The sequence below is a fragment of the Hydra vulgaris genome, chromosome 04, assembly GCF_038396675.1.
Source record: "Hydra vulgaris chromosome 04, alternate assembly HydraT2T_AEP".
Classification (NCBI taxonomy): domain Eukaryota; kingdom Metazoa; phylum Cnidaria; class Hydrozoa; order Anthoathecata; family Hydridae; genus Hydra; species Hydra vulgaris.
In genome coordinates this window covers 19,076,108-19,097,500 of record NC_088923.1, presented here as the reverse complement: position 1 = coordinate 19,097,500, position 21,393 = coordinate 19,076,108, and the positions used below count along the sequence as shown (strand labels likewise).

Here is a 21,393-nt window from a genome sequence, read left to right as displayed (position 1 = left end):
AGAACACAACTTAAAAAAAGCCAGCACACCATTAAAATTTAAAAAATTTACAAAAGTTTTGTAAATTTTAATGGTGTGCTCAAATTAGAAAAACAATATTTTTACTGAAGTTTTTGGTTTGTGTACAATATTTTTCATAGTTTTTGTTTTATATATTATTCGAATTAATTACAAATTATTTAATGCAACAGAAATTAGTTAAACATAAAATATTTGATTTTATGTTTAGGCTACTGGGGAGAGAGTTAGCAAGATCAGTTTGGTTGACCTAGCAGGTTCTGAAAGAGCATCAAAAACAAATGCAACTGGTGATCGATTAAAAGAAGGTGGTAATATAAACAAATCTCTAAGTACACTTGGTCTGGTTATATCTGCTCTAGCTGATCAGGTGACTCCCTAAAATACTATTGTTTATTTGTGCCACTGATAAAAAAACACATGAATTTTAATTGTGTGTGTATATATATATATATATATATATATATATATATATATATATATATATATATATATCAGGGCCTATTCTAGGAAAAAAATTTGGGCGCCAGTACCCCCTCGTTCTGGCGAGCTTTAGCGGAAAATCAGCATTTTTCTTTTGCAAAAAAAACAATATTTGCCGAAAAAAAATAAATAAAAAAAGTCGTCAAATTTTAATTTGGGCGGTGCCCAAATACAGTCAACGCTATCAAAAAAAATCAGTCTGGAATAGCCCCTGATTGCAAATTCTTTTGGCGCACTTATGTTGATTTGCACATACGCCAATTTGCACTTATTCCAGTTTTTGTAATGCTTCACACTTATGCCAGCTCGTACTTATTAAATTTGTGCTTATTCAGCCTTCAGAAAAAGTAACATATACTATATAGCTCTGGTTTATCTATTGACCACTCTTTAAAGTACACAATATTATACATGATAATATAAAGATCTTTTTTTATTTACATATATACACTTAAATTTTGCATAAATACACCTTATATTATGTGGACTTTCGATGTTTTTTGTTTAAAAATAATATTGCTAAATAAGTATTTAGTACAATATTTTTTATGTACTATATACTACTACTTGCACTAGGCAACCTAAAAATTAATTATCTATTATCAATAGTCAGGATGTTATAAGTGCTATGCCTGGTTCTGTGCAATCCTTAATGACCTTCATTTGAAAAGCTTATGCTTCATTTCAAGATATGTTGAATCCATTTCCTTCTCTGAAGATACTTTTATTAAAAATAGTTCAGCTTTTTTAAAGGCTTTTTCTTTAAAATCGGATTGTGAAGTGCATTGCGTGATGAAAGAAGACAATAGATTATAACAATCGAATGTGGCAGCATCAAGTCTTTTAAGAGATTTCTGCCTTGGCTGCTGTTTTAGATTGTTTTCCATATCTTTTTTTGATGCTGTTGTCAACACAGGAATTAAGGTAAGCCAATCATACTAAATGTTCAGAAAAATACCAGAGGTGGTGATGAAAAACATTTGCTTCAGTAGTTGCAATTGTACTATTTGGATATTCTTGAATCTGTTGAAAAAGCTTGGCATCATTGAATGGTGCTCATTTAGCTAATAAAGCTTCATTTTAAAACTATCCATGTTTAAGTGCCATAAAAAGCCTTCATACAAGCATCAGCCTCTTGCTCACCCGCACAATGACCAATTTTTATAACACCCAGCAATTATCCAATTGGATCATTAGGAGAGATATTGTCCTTGTCAGCCGTAGTCATGGCTTCACGAACCAATAGTCTTGTTCTTCGAATTGTGCTGTACAACAGTAATAAATCTTTGACTGAGTGACCAAGAGCTTGAGCCACTGTTCCAACCACAAAGAGTACACAGTGATCAGAAATACTAAACCGATCAAAGAGATGGTACAACATACCTGATAGAACTTTTATCTTCTTTTTCGTTGAACTACTTGTGCTGGAAGTGGAAGAAATCTGATATTCATCATTATCCAAGAACTAGACCTACTAGCACTCACTATGTCCACTGCTGATGGAGAAGGAACAAGTTCAGTTTTATCCATCAATTCGGCTTTACTGCTTTGATGCCTCATTTTTATTTTAGTTTCTCAAACTTGTTCACATGCTTTAAATTCTGATCAATTCCTTCCATACTACTCCTTAAGGGATCTTCTTACTGTTGGGGTAAGAATGCTTTATCTTCATTGTTTTTAATAACTTCCGATGCATTCTTGATTGATATATCAAAAAGTTTTTCAAGGTTAAAAATTCCTTCTTTCACTTGACAGCTGTCTAATTTTTATCCTCTGTGTTTTTTTAGCAGCATATAATTGTTAAAATATTTTTTAAACTGTCTCTCCGCATTGTCAATTCTTTGAATTGATATTCTTTTTAACCTACAAAAAATCTGTCTTCGACAGAATCATTTTAGGTTTACCAACAAGCCAACCTCAGCAGAAGATCTGGTGGTTGCCATATTATTATTTTCTAAGCTGAACAAAAAGCAACATGTTATCAATAAAACATTGTACAAAATATAGTTTACAGAGGGTTATTTCTATTCATTATTATTTATTTTGTATATTATTATTCTTGCAATATAATTACTAACATTTAGTTAATTTTTCTTATAAAACATGGCAACCCTTATTAGTCTAATTTTTGGTACACATGATCCTAGGTGATAAAGTAACACAGGCAGTTTTCTATTACAACGTGAATATCATCCTAATATATATATGTATATATATGTATATATATATGTATATATATATATATATATATATATATATATATATATATATATATATATATATGATATATATATATGATATATAATATATATAATATACAATATATATAATATACAATATATATAATATACAATATATATAATATACAATATATATAATATACAATATATATAATATACAATATATATAATATATACAATATTAAAATATTTTAAATGAAAAAATACAACTTTGTAATGGAACTTAAAGTTTCATGCCATTCGGCAATCATCAGCCATATTATTCAAATATAAAATAAAAACCGTTATAAAAAATACAAATTTAACATTGCAACAGCATCTGACGTCAAGTATACGTGATCCGATATTTGCTAATCGCCGGAATCAAAGTTAGATAGTAAAAAATTTTTCCGATGCCTACAAGCAGAAACCAATTTACTTTTTTTGTTAAGTAATAATTGACTATCAAAAGTCATAATAAAATATTTTTCATTGATGCAAAGGTTACACTTTTTTGTAGATTGATTATGAGATTTTTTTAGATTAATTATATGCTTATAATTAAGTGTTATATAAGATATAACACTTAATTATAGGCATGTTACATGCGTCTTTATGTTTCCAGATTTCCTTGGAAAGTTCTGTATCATTCCTTTACCTGGTTGCTTTAAATGATTTAAGGTGGTTTGCAAATCTGAGCTTGAATGCATTTTAACTAATACCAATGTAAGATTTTTCTGTAAGACTGGGATTAGGTGATGCTAAAGTGGCTTTATATGCAACATTTTTTGACAGACATTGGTTATTTAACAGGCATGCAGTTTTCTTAATGCTATTGCAATTTATATCATTAGCGGTGAGTTTGTTGCGTTGTGTGAATTATTTATTGATAGAATATTTGGCATGCAGCTGTAACTAATTTTTATAATAATATATATATATATATTTATATATATATATATTTAGATATATATATTTATATATATATATATATATATATATATATATATATATATATATATATATATATATATATATATATATATATATATATATTTAAAGATTCAAAAATGTTAGTATGACTCTCTTTGATGCTAAAGAGTTTGGGTAGGGCCATTAAATGATAATTATAACAGTAAAAGTTAATTTTTTTTGCACAAAAACCTAATCAATTAATACTAGTTGAAGTCTAATAGCAGCAGTCTTACACATAGGAAAAAGGTCTTGCATCATGTAAGTGGCTCTCTCTGCACAACAAATGCTCCTTTATATGCCAATTATTGCAGAACCTTCCTGGTTCCAATGTTTATCAAAACACTTTACAGGTTTTGGACACAAATAAAATCTTGGTCTCAATGATTCCATTGCTGATTTCCAGTCACGTTAGTCTGAGAACCATATCTCATTTCAAAGCGCTGCAATAAAGCTGCATACTTCTGTGAATTGATCACTATGTGTCAAAGGGAGTTCCATTGAGCATTACTCACTGCTGAAAGTTTTTGAAAATGAGCATTGGGGAGTTCATGATTCTTCTTATAATATATGAACACTTGTGACAAATGATACAAGAATTTCATGTCATCATGCTACCCCAAATACACATCTAATAATTTTGGTCTATCCATTTGAGAAAATAAATTTTTCCTCAAATCTTCATACTTTGTGGTGATTTCAGAAACGAACGGGTGTGAAATATTTGAAGAATAAGTTAGACTAATAAGTACTGCATCTATCACAAGCCATAGAACTCTGTTTAAAATGCGATGATGACATAATGTACTGGGAGCTGATAGATTAACATATTCTTGATGCAGATGAAAAAAAAAACTTATAATAATACCTCTGCAGATTTATTTAAGCCAGTAATAGTTTTATATTAAGTTTAGTATGGTAATAATGTAATATTAGAGCTTTCACTTCAAAGGCAAGAAATTCCGAGTTCGATCACCATGTCTCTGGTAATACTGCACTTAACTTGTTTCTATGTGCAGCAACCTTGTTTGTCAAGTTCATGTTTCAGAGCTAAAGAATTGAGAGAGGAGAAAGGGTTGTAAACACAATAAAGTAGTCTCTGACTATAGTGGCCTTCTTGGCCTTAAGGAGGTTAATAATATTTTTTTTAAAAAAAAACAAAAAACGAACACACCTTATTACAATTTTACAGTTTTTTTTTTTATTAAAAATAAATGTTTAGCTAATTTTAGCAAATGAGTATGCTTAACGGAACAAAAACTCTTAACAAAAAGTAGTAAATAAGTAAATGTTGGTCTTATTAAGTAAAAGCGTTTAAAAAATATTTAACTTAACAAAACATTTGTTTTATATTAAAACAAATTTTATAAAAAATGTTACAATTCAATACCCGAACTATTAAAATCTTTAAAAAAAATAATTCAAGAATTTAATACTAGACTATATTTTAAAATAAAAACAGTTAGCATAAGTTTTGAAGTTTTTTTTAATACATCTTGTTGTTATCAAACTGAGTTTTGCATAACCTTTTTGAGAAAACGTTTCATTTTATTACAAAATATTGTTAAAATACTTTTAAAAAGAAACTTTTTTAAGCACCAGTATTACTAAAATATATCTGGGTTTACTGCACCAGCAGTGTCAAAACATATCTGGTTTTGGCTCTTACATATATTTAACTATTTTTTTCACACCAATTAGGTAGATTACTCTACTTTAACTATATGCTTAGATCTGGGTGCCATTGCCTCTTAATTATATTTTTATATATATCCAGAGTTTAATTTTATTTAGGCTGCAGGAAAGAATGTAAAAAAAGTAAACTTTGTTCCTTATCGTGATTCAGTGCTTACTTGGTTGTTAAAAGATAATCTAGGTGGTAATTCTCGAACAGTTATGATTGCAACATTAAGTCCATCAGGTGATAATTATGATGAGACCATGTCTACTTTACGATATGCGGATAGGGCAAAGCGAATTGAAAATCATGCTGTTGTAAATGAAGATCCAAATGCAATAGTAATACTTTCTTTTTTCTTTTTTTTTGTTGTTGTTTTAAAAAAATATTATAATTTAAATATAATACAAGAGGCAAATTAACCCAAGTTTACCAGATCGCAAAGCTAGTTACCAGGTCGCAAAAATTTTACAAAAAAACTACCAAGTTTACTGCAACAAAAAAAGTTCTTTTATAAGACTATTATGTTTTAAACATTATTTGTATAAAACAGATGTTAATCCAGGTAGTACAAATACAGAATAAAAATACTTATTGTTATATGCCAAAATTTAAAAAAAGAAAAAGAGCATATAATATATAATACATGTATAATAAAATATTGATAATAATGTATTATTGTTTATATATAGTTATATAAAGCTCTATAGCTATATAGTTTACAATTTTAGCATATTCATTTGCCAGATTGTCACAGAATAAAATAAACTTAAAATAATATTAGGCATTAAAAATAAAAATCTTTCTGTAGAATATTAAATAGACATTAGACAATAGACAATTTAATTTTTCTTTCAAATCGAGTTTAATTATTAGAATAATTGTGTTATCAGTGACATATCCAGATTTATTTGGGGACATCGGTATAAGAATTTTCAGACTTTTTTTACTTTTAAGAAAAATATCAGATTCACTGAAAAATTTTCATTGGTAGAATTTGAACCCTCATCAATTAATCAACCTAAGTGCTACACTAACATAATGGTGTAGGAAAAAATATTAACTTTAAACTATGAAATTAATTTTAAATTCAATTAATTATTAGGTTTCAACTACTAATTATTTTTACGCTTTTATTTTCTCTGGGGTCTCCCTTATTTATTTTATCATTTGTTAAATTCATTTTTTTTTTCAGTTTATTGTTTGTTTATTTTTAATTTTGTCTTTAAATTAGTTTAATTTTTTCAGTACATTTTTAAAACGCGCTGATTATCAAGATATGCAAAAAAAAACTGGTCAAGTTGTAAATAAGAAATATTGTATGCATGGTCATATAAGGCATGCGACCACAGGCATCACATGAGTGATAATGATAAAGTATAGTTTTTAACTATAATTATACTGTAATTGCATACTAAATTTATAATAAATTTAGCATTAATATGAATATATATATATATATGAATACATATGTAACGGGTGATGCGGAAGTTATCGGACAAATCCTAATTTCATTATTTGAGCATAATAATTAGTTTTTGTGGTTTTATGCGTAGGCATAAACATCTATAAAATATAAACTTTATTATTTGAAACACAATTATTTAAAATGAGGTTAAATGCAGCTGAACGAGAATCTTTTCGAAAGCGACTAAAAATGTTTTTTGTAAATAAACCTAATATATATAAAAAAAAAAAATCGTAAATTATTTTGAAAAGGAAGGATTTGCTCGAAGTACAATATATGATAACCTAAAAAGACTTGAAACTGTTCAATCGTTTTCTGATAGAAAGCACCCTGGTAGTCCGATATCCTGGACTAGAGAAAAGAAAGCCGAATTAACGAGACTTGTCAACAATCGAAAAGGGGTCAGTCAGAGAAAAATAGGTATTAAATTCAGTGTAAATCAATCGAAAATTGGTCGTCAGTTAAAAAAAATGAATATTAAATATAGAAAATGTGAAAAGATTTCAAAGTACACTATAGAACAACAAATAAAGGCAAAGAAAAGAAGCAGGAAACTAGTTAACCAACTCTATAACACAAAATCGCTTCTAGTCTTTGATGACGAAAAATACTTTTGTTTTGCAGGGGATAACATGCCTGGAAATTCTGGATACTACACAAACAACAAAAAGACATGCCCAGAAAGTGTTCGTTTTATAGGAAAAGAGAAATTTCCAAAAAAATTATTAATGTGGATAGCCATATCTGACCGTGGTATGTCCGAGCCATTGTTTCGCACTTCCAAGGCTGTAGTGATCAATTCATCAATCTATATTAATGAATGTTTAGAAAAACGACTTCTTCCATTTATTCACAAGTACCATGGAGACTTTAACTATTTATTTTGGCCAGATTTAGCAAGTTCTCATTATTCTAAAGATTCTCTAAATTGGATGGACCAATATGTCTATTACGTTGATAAAGAATCCAATCCCCCAAATGTGCCTCAAGCACGACCAATTGAAAATTTTTGGGGACATTTGGCACAGAAGGTTTACGGGGGAGATAGGCAAGCTTCAACAGAGCAAGTTTTGATTGATCGCATTAAACTAAAACTACAAGAAATTGATTTAAACTTTTTACAGTCGCATATGAGCATCAGAGCAAAATTGAGATCAATTGCAGATGGTGGTGTTTTTCATATAAAAAATTTTATATTTTTATTAAAAAATAAATGCTTTATTTAAAAAAAATGTAATAGTAGTTTGTTTTTTTATTTATAAATAAATTATTGACGTTTTTATTTTGTCCAATAACTTCCGCATCACCCATTATATATATATATATATATATATATATATATATATATATATATATATATATATATATATATATTTATATTTATATTTATATTTATATATATATATATATATATATATATATATTTATATTTATATTTATATTTATATTTATATATATATATATATATATACATTTTTTTTTTTTTTAGATTATTCACCTCCCCAAGGCCCGAGGGGGGTCACTACAGTCGAGGAGGCTACTCATTTTTTTGTGTTTTTTTATTTTTTTTAGTTGTTATTCGTGGTGCAACCCTCTCTCAACTCTTTAACTCCGAAACACGAACCTTGCCGAGCAAGGCCGCTGCGCAGAGAAACTAAGTTGAGCGCGGTACTTCAAGGGACGTAATGGGAGTCGAACTCCGAACCTCTCGCTTACAAAGCGAGCGCTCTTACCACTACACCACTACCGCATATGTATATACACACATATATGTATATACACACACACACATATATAGATACACACACACATATATATATATATATATATATATATATATATATATATATATATATATATATATATATACATATACACATAATGCTAAATTTATTATAAATTTAGTATGCAATTACAGTATAATTATAGTTAAAAACTATACTTTATCATTATAATAATTAATTATAGTTTATAATTGTTATAAATTATTTTATTATGTTTATAATTAAAATTTAATATATAAATTATAAATTTTTGTAAACTAATTGGTCTTAATAAACAATAAAATTATTAATTTCAATTAAGCTCATTCGAGAATTGCGTGAGGAAGTGGAACGATTAAAATTACAGCTATTATCTCGAGGTATTCGTAGCGAAAAGGAAGTACTGCAAGAACAGCTTGATGAAAGTAAGAAACTGATGGAGCAGGCATCACTTACTTGGGAGCAAAAAGAAAAACAAACAGAATATATTCAACAAGTAAGCTGTAAAATAAGAACCAATTAAAAATAAATGATTTTTAATTTTTCAATTTAACTTTATTTAAAAAATTAAATTTTTTAAACATTTTCTAGGAGCGTCATAAAATCTTGGAAAAAATGGGAATTAGTATACAGGACTCAGGCATAGCTGTAGAGAAGGGTCGATATTATCTCGTAAACTTGAATGCTGATCCATCATTAAATGAAATGCTTGTTTACTATTTGCTGGTAACTTAGTTTTGAACTTTTATTATGTTATATGTTATTTCTTTTTTTCAGAGTTTTAATTTGATTGTTATTTTCATCTAGAGTCACACAAAAATTGGCCGCTCTGATGCTCCAGTAACACAGGTTTTAAATATTTAGTAATATAATGTATGCTTATATAAACAATATATGCATATATAATGTTATATTTTATAATATATAGTAAATCTATTTAGTAATAAATAATACACATATATATATATATATGTATATATATATATATATATATATATATATATATATATATATATATATATATATATATATATATATATATATATATATTTAGTAATCTATAGTATATATATTTAGTAATATATAGTATATATATTTAGTAATATATAGTATATAGTAATATATGCATATATAATATAATATTTAGTATAATATAGTTAAAATGAAAAACCCTATTTACAGACTCCACAAGTATTATCTTTTCCTATTCTTCATGGGATTGAAGATTCCATAATTTTTTGAATCTTGCCAAACTAAAATTATACGCATATAATACACATATATAAATACACACAGGTTAGAAATCTACATTAAAACCATTATTCTAGTATGAAATAAAAAAGTTAACTTATAATTCATCTGTTTCCTTCTTTCCATTTGTTTATTCCACCTGTTTATGTCTCATATAATCTGTTTATACTCAATACAACCTATTTATGGCCAATACCACCTGTTTACACTCATCATGTTTATTTCTAATACCACTTTTATACACCCAATGCAGTGGTGAACACAGTTAATGTAAAATTTAACTTTGCTAACAGATCTGACGCTAATTTAAAGTTGACTCCGTTAAAGTTAAATCGTTAAATTAAAGAAATGCTCTTTGCACTAACAGCTGGTCGTTAAACTAATGATAAATACTGTAAATGGTAATTACTATAACAATAATTACTATAAACTATAATAATCCGATAAAACAATAATAATCCCTAATTACTAGTAAACTTTTGAATCTCATAAGTTTTAATTCACATATTCACAGGAACCGCACAATCAAGTTAAAAAATATTCTTACTGGAATATTTTTTGAAATGAAATCATAATCTTAAAAAAACTGAAATTAAACATTCAAACATAAAAAAAAACATAAAATGAAATTCAACAAGTATAGTGATTGAAAAAACAAAATTTGAATCTTTAAAATAAATTATGCTTGCAAAAGTTTAGAGCTTTTTTTCATTTGGATTATCTATTTTAAAAGGTATTCTTTTTGCATAATAAAAGATTGTATGCAAGACTTCACGAAAATTTGTTAGAGTGTATTTTAAAAATAGATACCACTTATTTACTTAATTCAAGACATTTTTGTTTTCAATATAACTCTCAGTATAAAATTTTGCAATACAAATTTTTCTTTCTTTAAACAAAACAGAACAGACTTACTTAATCTTTGCATATGATTTTTTGATATGAAAATGCACACTTTGTTCATAAAAAATGAAGGAAAAATGCAATTTTGATGCTGTTGTTACGCTTGCGTAAAAGTAAAAACACATAAAAAAATGATTTGTCAAATTTTTATTTTTTGATTTATTAGTGTCCACCACTGATCCAATGTTATCTGTTTTTTTCAATACATCTCTTACTTGTCAAATAAATGGAGGGAGGGGGGATTTTTATCAATTTGTTTAGTTTTTTTTGACCCTCTTTCTTTCTCATCTCTCCTGGAACTTATTAGAACCTCCCTATTAATTAGTTTTGAAGAAATGTAAAATAGTTTTGCAAAATTTTTACTTTAAAATGTAATTTTTTCCTTTTCTCAAAAATGGTAAATGAAAAACTAATTCATTACATTAAAAATGATTATCATAGATAAAATATGAGCATCATAGATTAAAATTTGTGAAACCAACTAGAAAACTTTGTTCTTTATTTTAAAAAAGAAATGTTTTTGTTTAAAAGAATTTTCTTTACAAATGGAATTTCTTTTGTGAGTTGAGTTTTAAATTTATTACTTTTAGTTAATTTTATTAAAACTAAGATTTTGAAAAAATTAGTTCGTGAAAGAGAAAGATAAATAATCTTTAGATGTTTTCATATTTTTAGAACCAACCCTCCAATTTATTAGGACCCTTTCCCTCTGTTTATTCAACAGGTGAGTGTACCTGTTTATATTTTGTATTACCTGTGTACACCACATTTCAATTGTTTTCATTCTGTATAAGTCTATTTACTTATTTACATTTAACCTGTTTACATCATTTATCACCTTTGCTTTATATCATGACCACCTTTTTCATACAGAATCACTTATTTTTACCCATAGCCACCTGTTTCCATTTATGACCACTTGCCTCAACTAGCATCTCTTAAAACTTTATATCAAAGAATGATTGTCTTTGTAATCTTTAATCATCATGAACCTTTTTATCTTAGGAAATGCTTAGAAATCATCTTAATTATCATGTTACACACAAAAAAAACAACATATTTTTAAACTATTATGAAAATCCTCACTCATCCTTAACAACAGTTGTTACTATATTATTTACATAAAAAGTTAATTAAATTATAAATAGTTAAATATACAATTGATAATTTTTTATATAGGACATTGTTTTGAATGGACTTGGTATTGCTTCTGAGCATTGCATAATTGATATTGAAGATGAAATAACCTACTTGCAGCCTCTTGAAGGAGCTCGGTAAATATTTTAAAAATTATTTTGTAACACTCTATTTAAAAATTAGTTTGTAACACTCCTGTTGAGTTTACAGTATACCAATAAAAGACTTTATATAATATATTGTCATTGAGGCCATTAAAAAGGATGTTGCAATTCAACTCATGGCATTGCAATGCAGTTCCTGGAGTTACACTTTAATTTATGGAGTTATATCTCAGGTAGTTCAAATAGATAACCCACACCTTAACTCATAGACTTAAAACTTAAATTAGAGAGTTTGATATAACCAGCTAATACTTAATAATTTGATATCAAAATCTAACCAAAATTAAAATATAGAAACAAAATTTAAATAAAAAAATATACCTTGTTTAACCTGTTAACACAAAAAAAGAGGTTTACTATCTTTCTTTGTTAACCAAACAAAGTTTACTAACCTTTCTTTGTTAACCAATTAAAGTTTTGTACATATAAAAAAAAAAGAAAAAAAAAGGTGTTGGTCACAGTTGCTTATGTGTTTTAATTGTATTTTAAAACTATGATTACATTAAATTTCTTTACAGAAAATCATGAACACAGAAAAACTGTTATATAAAAAAAAATTACATTATTTACAAATATTCTCTGAAAACCAATATTTAAGTACTTAATTTAACCGAGAGATGAACCAAAAAAAAAAAAAGAAAATTCCAATAAATATAGTTAATATATGAAATACATATATGACATTTTTTATAGATTTTTAAAAATTCTAAAAGTTCAAGTGAAACTGACATTTTACAAATTTGTGATAAAAAAATTTTATTTTTCTAAGATTTTTGTTTTTTGACAATTTAGTTTTTAAATACTACGTGTACATGTATAAATTTAGTCTGTTTTTAAATACTATAGTACATGTGTAAATGGTCAAGTTGTGAAAGAACGAACCCAAATTCGACATGGTGATCGTATTTTATGGGGAAATCATCACTTTTTCAGGATAAACTGTCCTCATGCTCCTTCTCCTGCTGGTATAGTTTTTATAAACAATCTGTTTTTGTGTGTGTGTTTGTCTTTATTTCTAGTCATCTTTGTCTATTCCTAAATAATATCAGGAATTTCAAAATAGAACTCTGTTATAGTTGCATCTCAAGTTGGTTTTTTTTTTTTTAATTATTATTATTTAAGGCGAACCTGAAGTACAAATGGATTTTGATTTTGCTCAAAATGAACTTCTTTTGAATGAGTTTGACTCTTTAGGAGGTTTGTTGAAAGTGATTTTTGAAATTTCAAATGGTCAATTATAATGATTTGAACTTAAATAGCTGTAATATGTATTTTTTATATTTTTTGCTGTTTAAAAAATTCTTGTAATGTTATAAATACAAAATTTGTCCATGAAACAAATTTTAGCTTTTAGCGATTTATAAGATGTTATATTATAGATGTTATTTTTTTATAACTATTTTTGAAAACTTGTCAAACTTGTTTTATTTAGAACCCATTCAAGTAATCATACAGCAACTTGAACATCAGCATGAAGTTGAGAAACAAGGTTTTTAAAGTTGTAATTTTGAATTCTTTTTCTTTGTTATTTGTTTTAAATTCATTTTTTTTTATAACTTTTGTTACTGTAAAGGAGCACTTGATCAGCAAAAAGAAATGTATGAACAAAAGTTAGAAGAATTGAGACGAGAGAAAACGCCAGAATCATTAATGACAGGCAGAGCAAGTTCTGGCTATGTGTCTGAAGATCGTTTTTTAAATACTCCAACTATTTATGACAGGTTAAATTTAGTTTATGTTTTGAAATGTTTTATTATATTTAGTATTATTCCTATAAATTTTGAAAATTTTTAAGCACCCTTAAAATTCAGGCATCCTAAAAAATAGCCAGGTATCATTTTTTGTCCCAAGACCTTAAATTATTCAATAAAAAGTACCACTATAAAATTCATAATGGTGGATATAGAAAAAAATAGGGCATATTAGGTTGAATTTGAAAACGTAATAACTTTTGAACAATTTAGATTTGGAAGCTCAAACTGTAAATATTTTTAAGTTTAATTGATAGGTACCACTGTTTAAAATTTATATTTTTGTCCCTCTTTTACATGGAGTTACCAATACATGGTATAAATATTACCCATATATATATATATATATGGGTAATATATATATATATATATATGGGTAATATATATATATATATATATATATATATATATATATATATATATATATATATATATATATATATATATATATATATATATATATATATATATTTAAATTAATTTAATTTTATAAATCTTTATTTGAAATTTATTAGCATTACAAACAATGAATTGTACAACTTTATCTGTTGTTAAGTAATGAGTAAAAGTTGGCTAAGAACATAGGATAAAGAACTAATCATTTATGTGTTGAAAAGGCAGCAGAGCTGCCAATGTTTTGTGGGAGGTAGAGCTCACTGACACCATCACAAAGAATATGTAGGTATTTTTGAATAAAGGATTGCTGTTAGGTAGTAGTGATTGCGGTATTTAGAGCAAATGGGAATCTGTTGGGATTTCTGCTATTGGTGTGAGGTAATTTAGTGGTTATCAGATGGTTTGTGTCAGCAAGGATCTTTTAAAGGATATTAATACAGGTCTTGTCTAGTAATTCTTCAATGTCAAAACAAATATTGAAACGGCCCGAGTTGGTCGCATTAACTCCCATGATGTGTAAGGCATTTTTTTGGAAATGTTGTATCTCTTAATTTGCTGCAAGACTGCAAGAGGTAAAAACTGGGGCACTATATATCATGTGGCTAATACTGTAAGATCTGTAGACTTGTAGAAGGTTAAGCTGAGTGTTTCTGATTTGCTCAAGGCGCTTGAGTAGAAATGGCACTGATTTTATAGTGTTGTGCACTTTTATCCTTTGTTCATCCCAATAAAGATTCTCATTGAGCAGGATTCCCAGGTATTTATAGCTGTATACAATTTCAAGTTCAGTTTTATTGAGTATGGGAGATGGTAGGGCATGAATGTTTGAGCACCGGGCATTGATTCTAATGACTTTACATTTTGAGCTGTTGAGTTTCATTCCATTGGCCACAGACTAATATGCAACATCCTCAGCAATGGATGGAGGTAAATTGGCAGCAACCTTATTGTAGAAAATGTAGGTCACAAATGTTGTCAGCATATTTTTTGCCAAAAACACTACTCTGAAGTACCCCGGCTTGTATATATTTTCAATCAGTGGAGTGATTACTTGATTATACTCTTTGGCGACAATTAAGTAAGCTACGATCCAAGATGTGAGCCAGTTAGGTAGAATATTCATTAACTTTAGTTGCAACTTGTCATGATCAATAAGATCAAATGCTATTTCAAAATCAAAGAATATTGCAAAAATTGATTTATTATTATCTTTAGCATGACTCCAATCCTCTATAACTTGAATAATAGTGTCCAATGGACTATGGTCTGATATGATGCTTCATGTTGTGCATTTTTAGACCAAACTGAGATATAGGCGCATATTATTAGATAGGAGTATCTTCAGGGCAGGTATTTTGGGTACACTCGAGCAATAGTTAGTTTGATTTCTTGTACAGGTACTGAGTTATCTGGGGAGTCGGTTGTTGGTTTTATTTGTTCTGTTTTATCTAAATATTTTATATTCATAAATATAATTAATGAATTAATGTATTTTAAAATAAAACTAAAAAACTCCTGTAACATACATACATATATATATATATATATATATATATATATATATATATATATATATATATATATATATATATATATATATATATATATATATATATATATATATGTATATGTATATGTATATATATATATATATGTATGGATGTTACAGGAGTGTTTTAGTTTTATTTTAAAATACATTAATTCAACACCTATGCGATCCTGATATACATATATATATATATATATATATATATATATATATATATATATATATATATATATATATATATATATATATATATATATATATATATATATATATATATATATATTTATATATATATATATATATATATATATATATATATATATATATATGTGTGTGTGTGTGTTACAGGAGTTTTTTAGTTTTATTTTAAAATACAGGAATTATAGTTGATTATATGCTGTATTACTTACAAGACGCAAAAAAACATTGCATTAAAACTGTTGTTTCCAGTTGAGTATTTCAAGCTAAATAGTTAACCTACACAAACTGGGTTTTTAAATTAAATAGTTAATTATCTGTATAAAATTATTCAAAACATTGTTTTAGCTGTTTATTTATTTATCTTAAATCAAATTAGTTATCGTTACTTACGGGGACAGTTTTACGCTTTTATCAAAATGTAGTTTAGCTACCTTTATATAGAAAGTATGAAGCATGACTCTAATTAGAAATTTAAAACAAAACAAAAAAATAACACAAGTAACATTATTAATCAAAACTAGCAGAAAGCAACCCGTAATATGGGTTATGGTCGGTCTGTTACATAATTAATTTATAATTGCTGTTTTCCACAATTTAAAGTTGTAAACCTTAACTAAACCGTTTTAGAAAAACGCCTTCAAATTGAAAAAATTAAACCATCAGTAAAATTAACATAAATTAACTCACCCCGGTATAGATGAGCCTTCCATTTGAAGAATGGCTCATCCATACCGCCATTACTACACCACTTATTGAAGGACCTCTCCAAGAAAGGCCCTGGGTGTTAGGAGCGATAATTTCTGTACTACTCAAATGTTAACAAATCTAAAATTACAAAAGCTATAATGAAAATTATTTGCAATTTTATTTAATCGAAATATAAAGCATAACCTCGCCATTTTCACAGGATGAAGTGGATGCTAAAAATAATTAAGAAAAAAAAAAAAATTAGAGTAAATTAAAAAGGGTTAAACTTGTGAAAAATTTAATTTTAATAAAAATATGAGTAAAATGCGAACAGTTTAAAAATGTCATATTTGTATTAAATAATTCTTTCACTTATTGCACATATTTCTCCATACAAAATATATAAAATTTAAAACATAGCCCTACCAGTTATGCTTCTACCAGACACTAAAGACAAAAAATATACCTCAGAGTAATCGATAAAATAATATTTATATATAAATAAATATGATTATAATTTTTTTTTTACCTATTCCCCTCATTTCCTCCATAAAGTTGTCTAAAGTAAGAAAAAAGATAACTGAAGCTAAAACTAACTAAAAGTAAACAAAAAATAACTAATAACTAAACCAAAACTATAAACTAAAATAAACTTTAAATCTTAGTATCTGTACCTCAGAAGACAAAGGTCAGTTGTCCAGTTTTTTGTGAAAATGAGTTATGTATGAGACCTTTTTAGCTTTTTCAGTATCTACTGAGGTATAAAGACTGTTGTCCTATGACAATGTGAAACAAAGTTAGGTCAATATAAAAAATCTGGTGTCCCCACAATGTTCAAGGGAAAAGTGTCTGTTGTCCAGAAATGACTTTTCACTTTATGTGGTTCATAAGGTTTTGAACCAATTGATTAAGCCAACCAGCATCACCCCTTGGAAAAAATAGAGAGGATAAACCATAGAATTTTTTGTTGGCAGACATACTTGATATAGTTTTAAGAGAATGACCTCTTGGGTAAGTAACAACTTCCCTGGATCCAGGTGGTGCACCATCTTCACCCACAAATACAACTGCAACTTCATTATGTGAAGGGAGATTATAGCCACGTTTAACTTGTCCTTCAAGTAAAGAAGGTGAAGGTTGCAACAAAACTACCTTTCTATTATGGCAACATAAAAAATGTGTTTCATCATGAAATTTCTTAGCACCATAATGCTGACAAATATAATTCGTTTCGCCTAAATAATTATAATCTGGAGTAGTATTGCTTTTTGCTTTACAATGCATTCTTTTGTATCTAGCAGCATTTCTAGCATTATGTTGGTTATTAATTTTATCTCGCCTAAGCCTATTTCTTTCATTTCTGCGACGATTAACTTGCCTATTAATATCCTAACTAATATCTGCTTCTAGCCTTATATCATCCATTTAAACTTTACTTTTAATTGAAAGTAGTAAAAAAAAATCTTAAATGAATCCTGAAGATTGTGATCTTTCCTAAATAATTTTTTTCTACTCTTAATAGCACATACAAATAATTTTTATATATAACAAACTGTCATTTAAAATATATTATACAATAATCTTATGACTTTAAAAAAATTTATATCAGCTAGGAGATGTTTGAAAAAAAATTAACTTATAATAATAAAAAAAATTATTAAAAACATGCAGTTCTAATAATAAACATACTGCTAACACAGAAAAGTTAAAAAAAATGTTGTAAACCCTTTTTTGTAAACTTAAATATTATTTCTTCAAAAAAATTATTAGTAAACGTTTTTTAAAAATTCACATAACTTTACAATATTTTGATCTTTCTCCAATGACCGCGTGCATTTCGAGAACGCGCTCTTTCAAAGCCTAGTAACTAATGAAACGACGTTAAATGGTAAACGTCAAACATTTTCTGTAGCAATTATTTTGTTTGAATTTATTTATTTTATTGAAATAACTCACTTGAGCGTGGAATTGTCTACATATATATATATATATATATATATATATATATATATATATATATATATATATATATATATATATATATATATATATATATATATATATATATATATATAAATAGATAAAGATATAGATATATATATAGATATATATATATATATATATATATATATATATATATATATATTATATATATATATATATATATATATATATATATATATATATATATTTATCTATATACATATATATATATGTGTATATATATATATTTATATATATATTTATATATATATATATATATATATATATATATATATATATATATATATATATATATATATATATATGCACAGTTATCCATTTATTTTTAATTATAATAAATCATTTTCTAATTTACTAATAACTATTTAATTTAAATCTTTATATAATTAAAATATTTGAGTTATTACTTTTAAGTAATAAAATAATATAAAATAAATAGTAACTGTAATATAAATATTTTTAAAACTTAATTTTTAGCCAGTTGTTTTATGAAGAAAGTGTTAGGAGGTTAAGAGAAGAAGTTATAAGAGCCAATGTGCTTGTCAGGTATTTTTTTGTTATGCTAAAAGTTAATTTATATGTATATATATATATTAGGGTGATGACTTTTATACAACCTCGTTTCCCTGTATTATAATTTGATGAGCTTTCATTTAAGATTAAATAAAATATTACATTCAAGGCAATTTGATAAAAAAACCTCATGCACAAAATGATTATTAAGAATTTTATTCATTACCTTTTTGGCCAAATTTTGAAGTCACTGTAAGCAGATACAAATATGAACACAAGCTGTAGAGTCACATGTATATATACATGTATATTGGATCATCAAACACACAAGGAAGTCAAATATTCACGATAAAGTTATTAGTGAGGATGAATCTCAATGGGAGGTTGTCCTTGTTGCAGCAGGAGTCATGCAAATTTTGCATAACTTTGATGGCACGCTCACAGCACTGGTTGTTTCGAGCAATGTTGATTGGAGAGTCATCTGTTTTCCAGTGGGTTTTCAAGCTATTGAGAGCTTTTGGGTAGTCATTCAGAGCTTCAGATAGTTCTTCAAAATCTTCAACGTGGAACAATTGACTGCTGAACCAATGGTCAGTCCATGAGTAAGAAATGAATGAACAAATTTTACGCAACCTGATTTGGGTTTCTGGCAGAATAAACGCAAGAAGGGCTAGAATGGCACATGAGTTCCAGCATGCATTGCTGATGTTTGGGATCTGTTTGAAATTCACAAAGGGGATCTCATCCCTCTCAGTTAAGTGGCAGAAGACACAAGTGAGGTGGTAGAGAAACTTCATGTCATCTCTCCAGCCGCCTGTTTACTTAATCTTAGTTTTACCGTTGCTGAAGGCTGCTTTCAATTTATTGTAATTGCTCATCAAATCCTGCACAAAGAAATACTCGATGTTTCATCATTTAGTCGACCCATGGAGCTTATCGTCCATGACAACGCGAAGAATGCAGTCTAGCACATGGTGCTGATGAACTTGGGTTTGGGGTAACCTTTCTCTTCAAACATTTGCTGCAGCCAAACAACAATGCCTGTCTTCTTGCCGGTATTCACGTTTGTTGTCGGCAACAATCATCACAACTAATCCCCACAGGTTGAACTCCTCTAACACATCTTGGAGTTCTTTTGCGATTGTTTGAGCTTTCCCATCTTTCAATTTTAGCGCAGTCAACTTAATTTCTTTAGATTCATTCTTGAGGACCACGACCTGATATTCAAAGCCCTCAATGTGTTTGCTGTCAAAGTGTATACTCCACTTCTCCAAATGAAGCGTGCTCACCAAGTGTTTCTTCACCTGAGCAGCTCTCGTGTAGATAGCCTTGCGGATTGCTGATTGACATAGGGTTGGGATTTCAATGTCTTCACCAGAAAGCTGGCGGCACACCACTGCTGCTCCGTGGGACGACAGCTTTGAGCATCTAACAAGACGTCTTGCAATGCCTGTTGGGTTATGCTTCCTTTTGCTCATTGATTGTCATCCTCCCAAGGACTGTCTATACTGTTCTCGGATGAGTCCGTGTTACTTTTGGAATAATCAGGTAGCGCTAAGCTGGTAAGTGTGGACACAGTCGCTTCCATTGCCCTCTTTCGCTTGGATGGGTGGATGGTATTAGCACTAGCAGGTTTGCCAGTTGAATAACCAACGTGACCTTTGCTTCCAATTTGCAATTTGTAGAGGTTCTCATCCTCTTTGCACAGCCATTCGCCTTTCATCTTGGTCATGTCAAACAGTTCATTCAATGAATCAAAGATTTGTTTTTTTCTGCAGCGCTTGTAGTCTTTCAGAAGTTTTGCTAGTTTTGCACAAATGGCTTGATCAAATACATGGGGGAAGTTCAATGTTTTGCTCCATAGGTCTTTAAGCTCTACAGCAATTAAACTGATCCTCTCTCTCCGTTCTTTTGGTAGTGGATTCAAGAAATTTGAAGGGTCCAAATGACATGATTTTTCAGGGGCATGCAACTCCAATTGCTCAAGGGTGCTACATAAATTGCTATGTTGCCTTTTCTTGATGGGGCTTGAAACTGGACTAAGTTCTTTGTCCAGGTTTCCTTGTTCTTCTCTGTGTTAGAAGAGCTCTTCTTGAATGACACGTCTTCTACTCAGCAACTGAAATAAGAAAAGCCTTAACGTCAATATTAATTACATAACAAATTAAAGAAACTGTTAATAAGTTTTCAATTGAACTGTTATTGTTAATATATTTTATTTCAAAAGAAGCAAAAA

At 27.8% G+C, this 21,393-nt stretch overlaps 1 protein-coding gene across 4 annotated transcripts in view; it reads left to right on the top strand.

Annotated features, from left to right (window-relative positions):
• LOC100207602 (kinesin-like protein KIF13A) overlaps positions 1-21,393 on the top strand; it is an 83,802-nt gene that overhangs the window by 19,121 nt on the left and 43,288 nt on the right. For all 4 annotated transcript variants that reach the window (XM_065795696.1, XM_065795694.1, XM_065795695.1 and 1 more), the window contains exons 10-20: positions 230-388; positions 5,487-5,711; positions 8,924-9,097; positions 9,193-9,327; positions 9,409-9,450; positions 11,935-12,029; positions 12,903-13,021; positions 13,179-13,253; positions 13,489-13,545; positions 13,630-13,777; positions 19,122-19,190. In XM_065795696.1, coding sequence (XP_065651768.1) covers positions 230-388; positions 5,487-5,711; positions 8,924-9,097; positions 9,193-9,327; positions 9,409-9,450; positions 11,935-12,029; positions 12,903-13,021; positions 13,179-13,253; positions 13,489-13,545; positions 13,630-13,777; positions 19,122-19,190 — 1,298 coding nt within the window. The remainder of the gene's footprint in view (positions 1-229; positions 389-5,486; positions 5,712-8,923; positions 9,098-9,192; positions 9,328-9,408; positions 9,451-11,934; positions 12,030-12,902; positions 13,022-13,178; positions 13,254-13,488; positions 13,546-13,629; positions 13,778-19,121; positions 19,191-21,393) is intronic.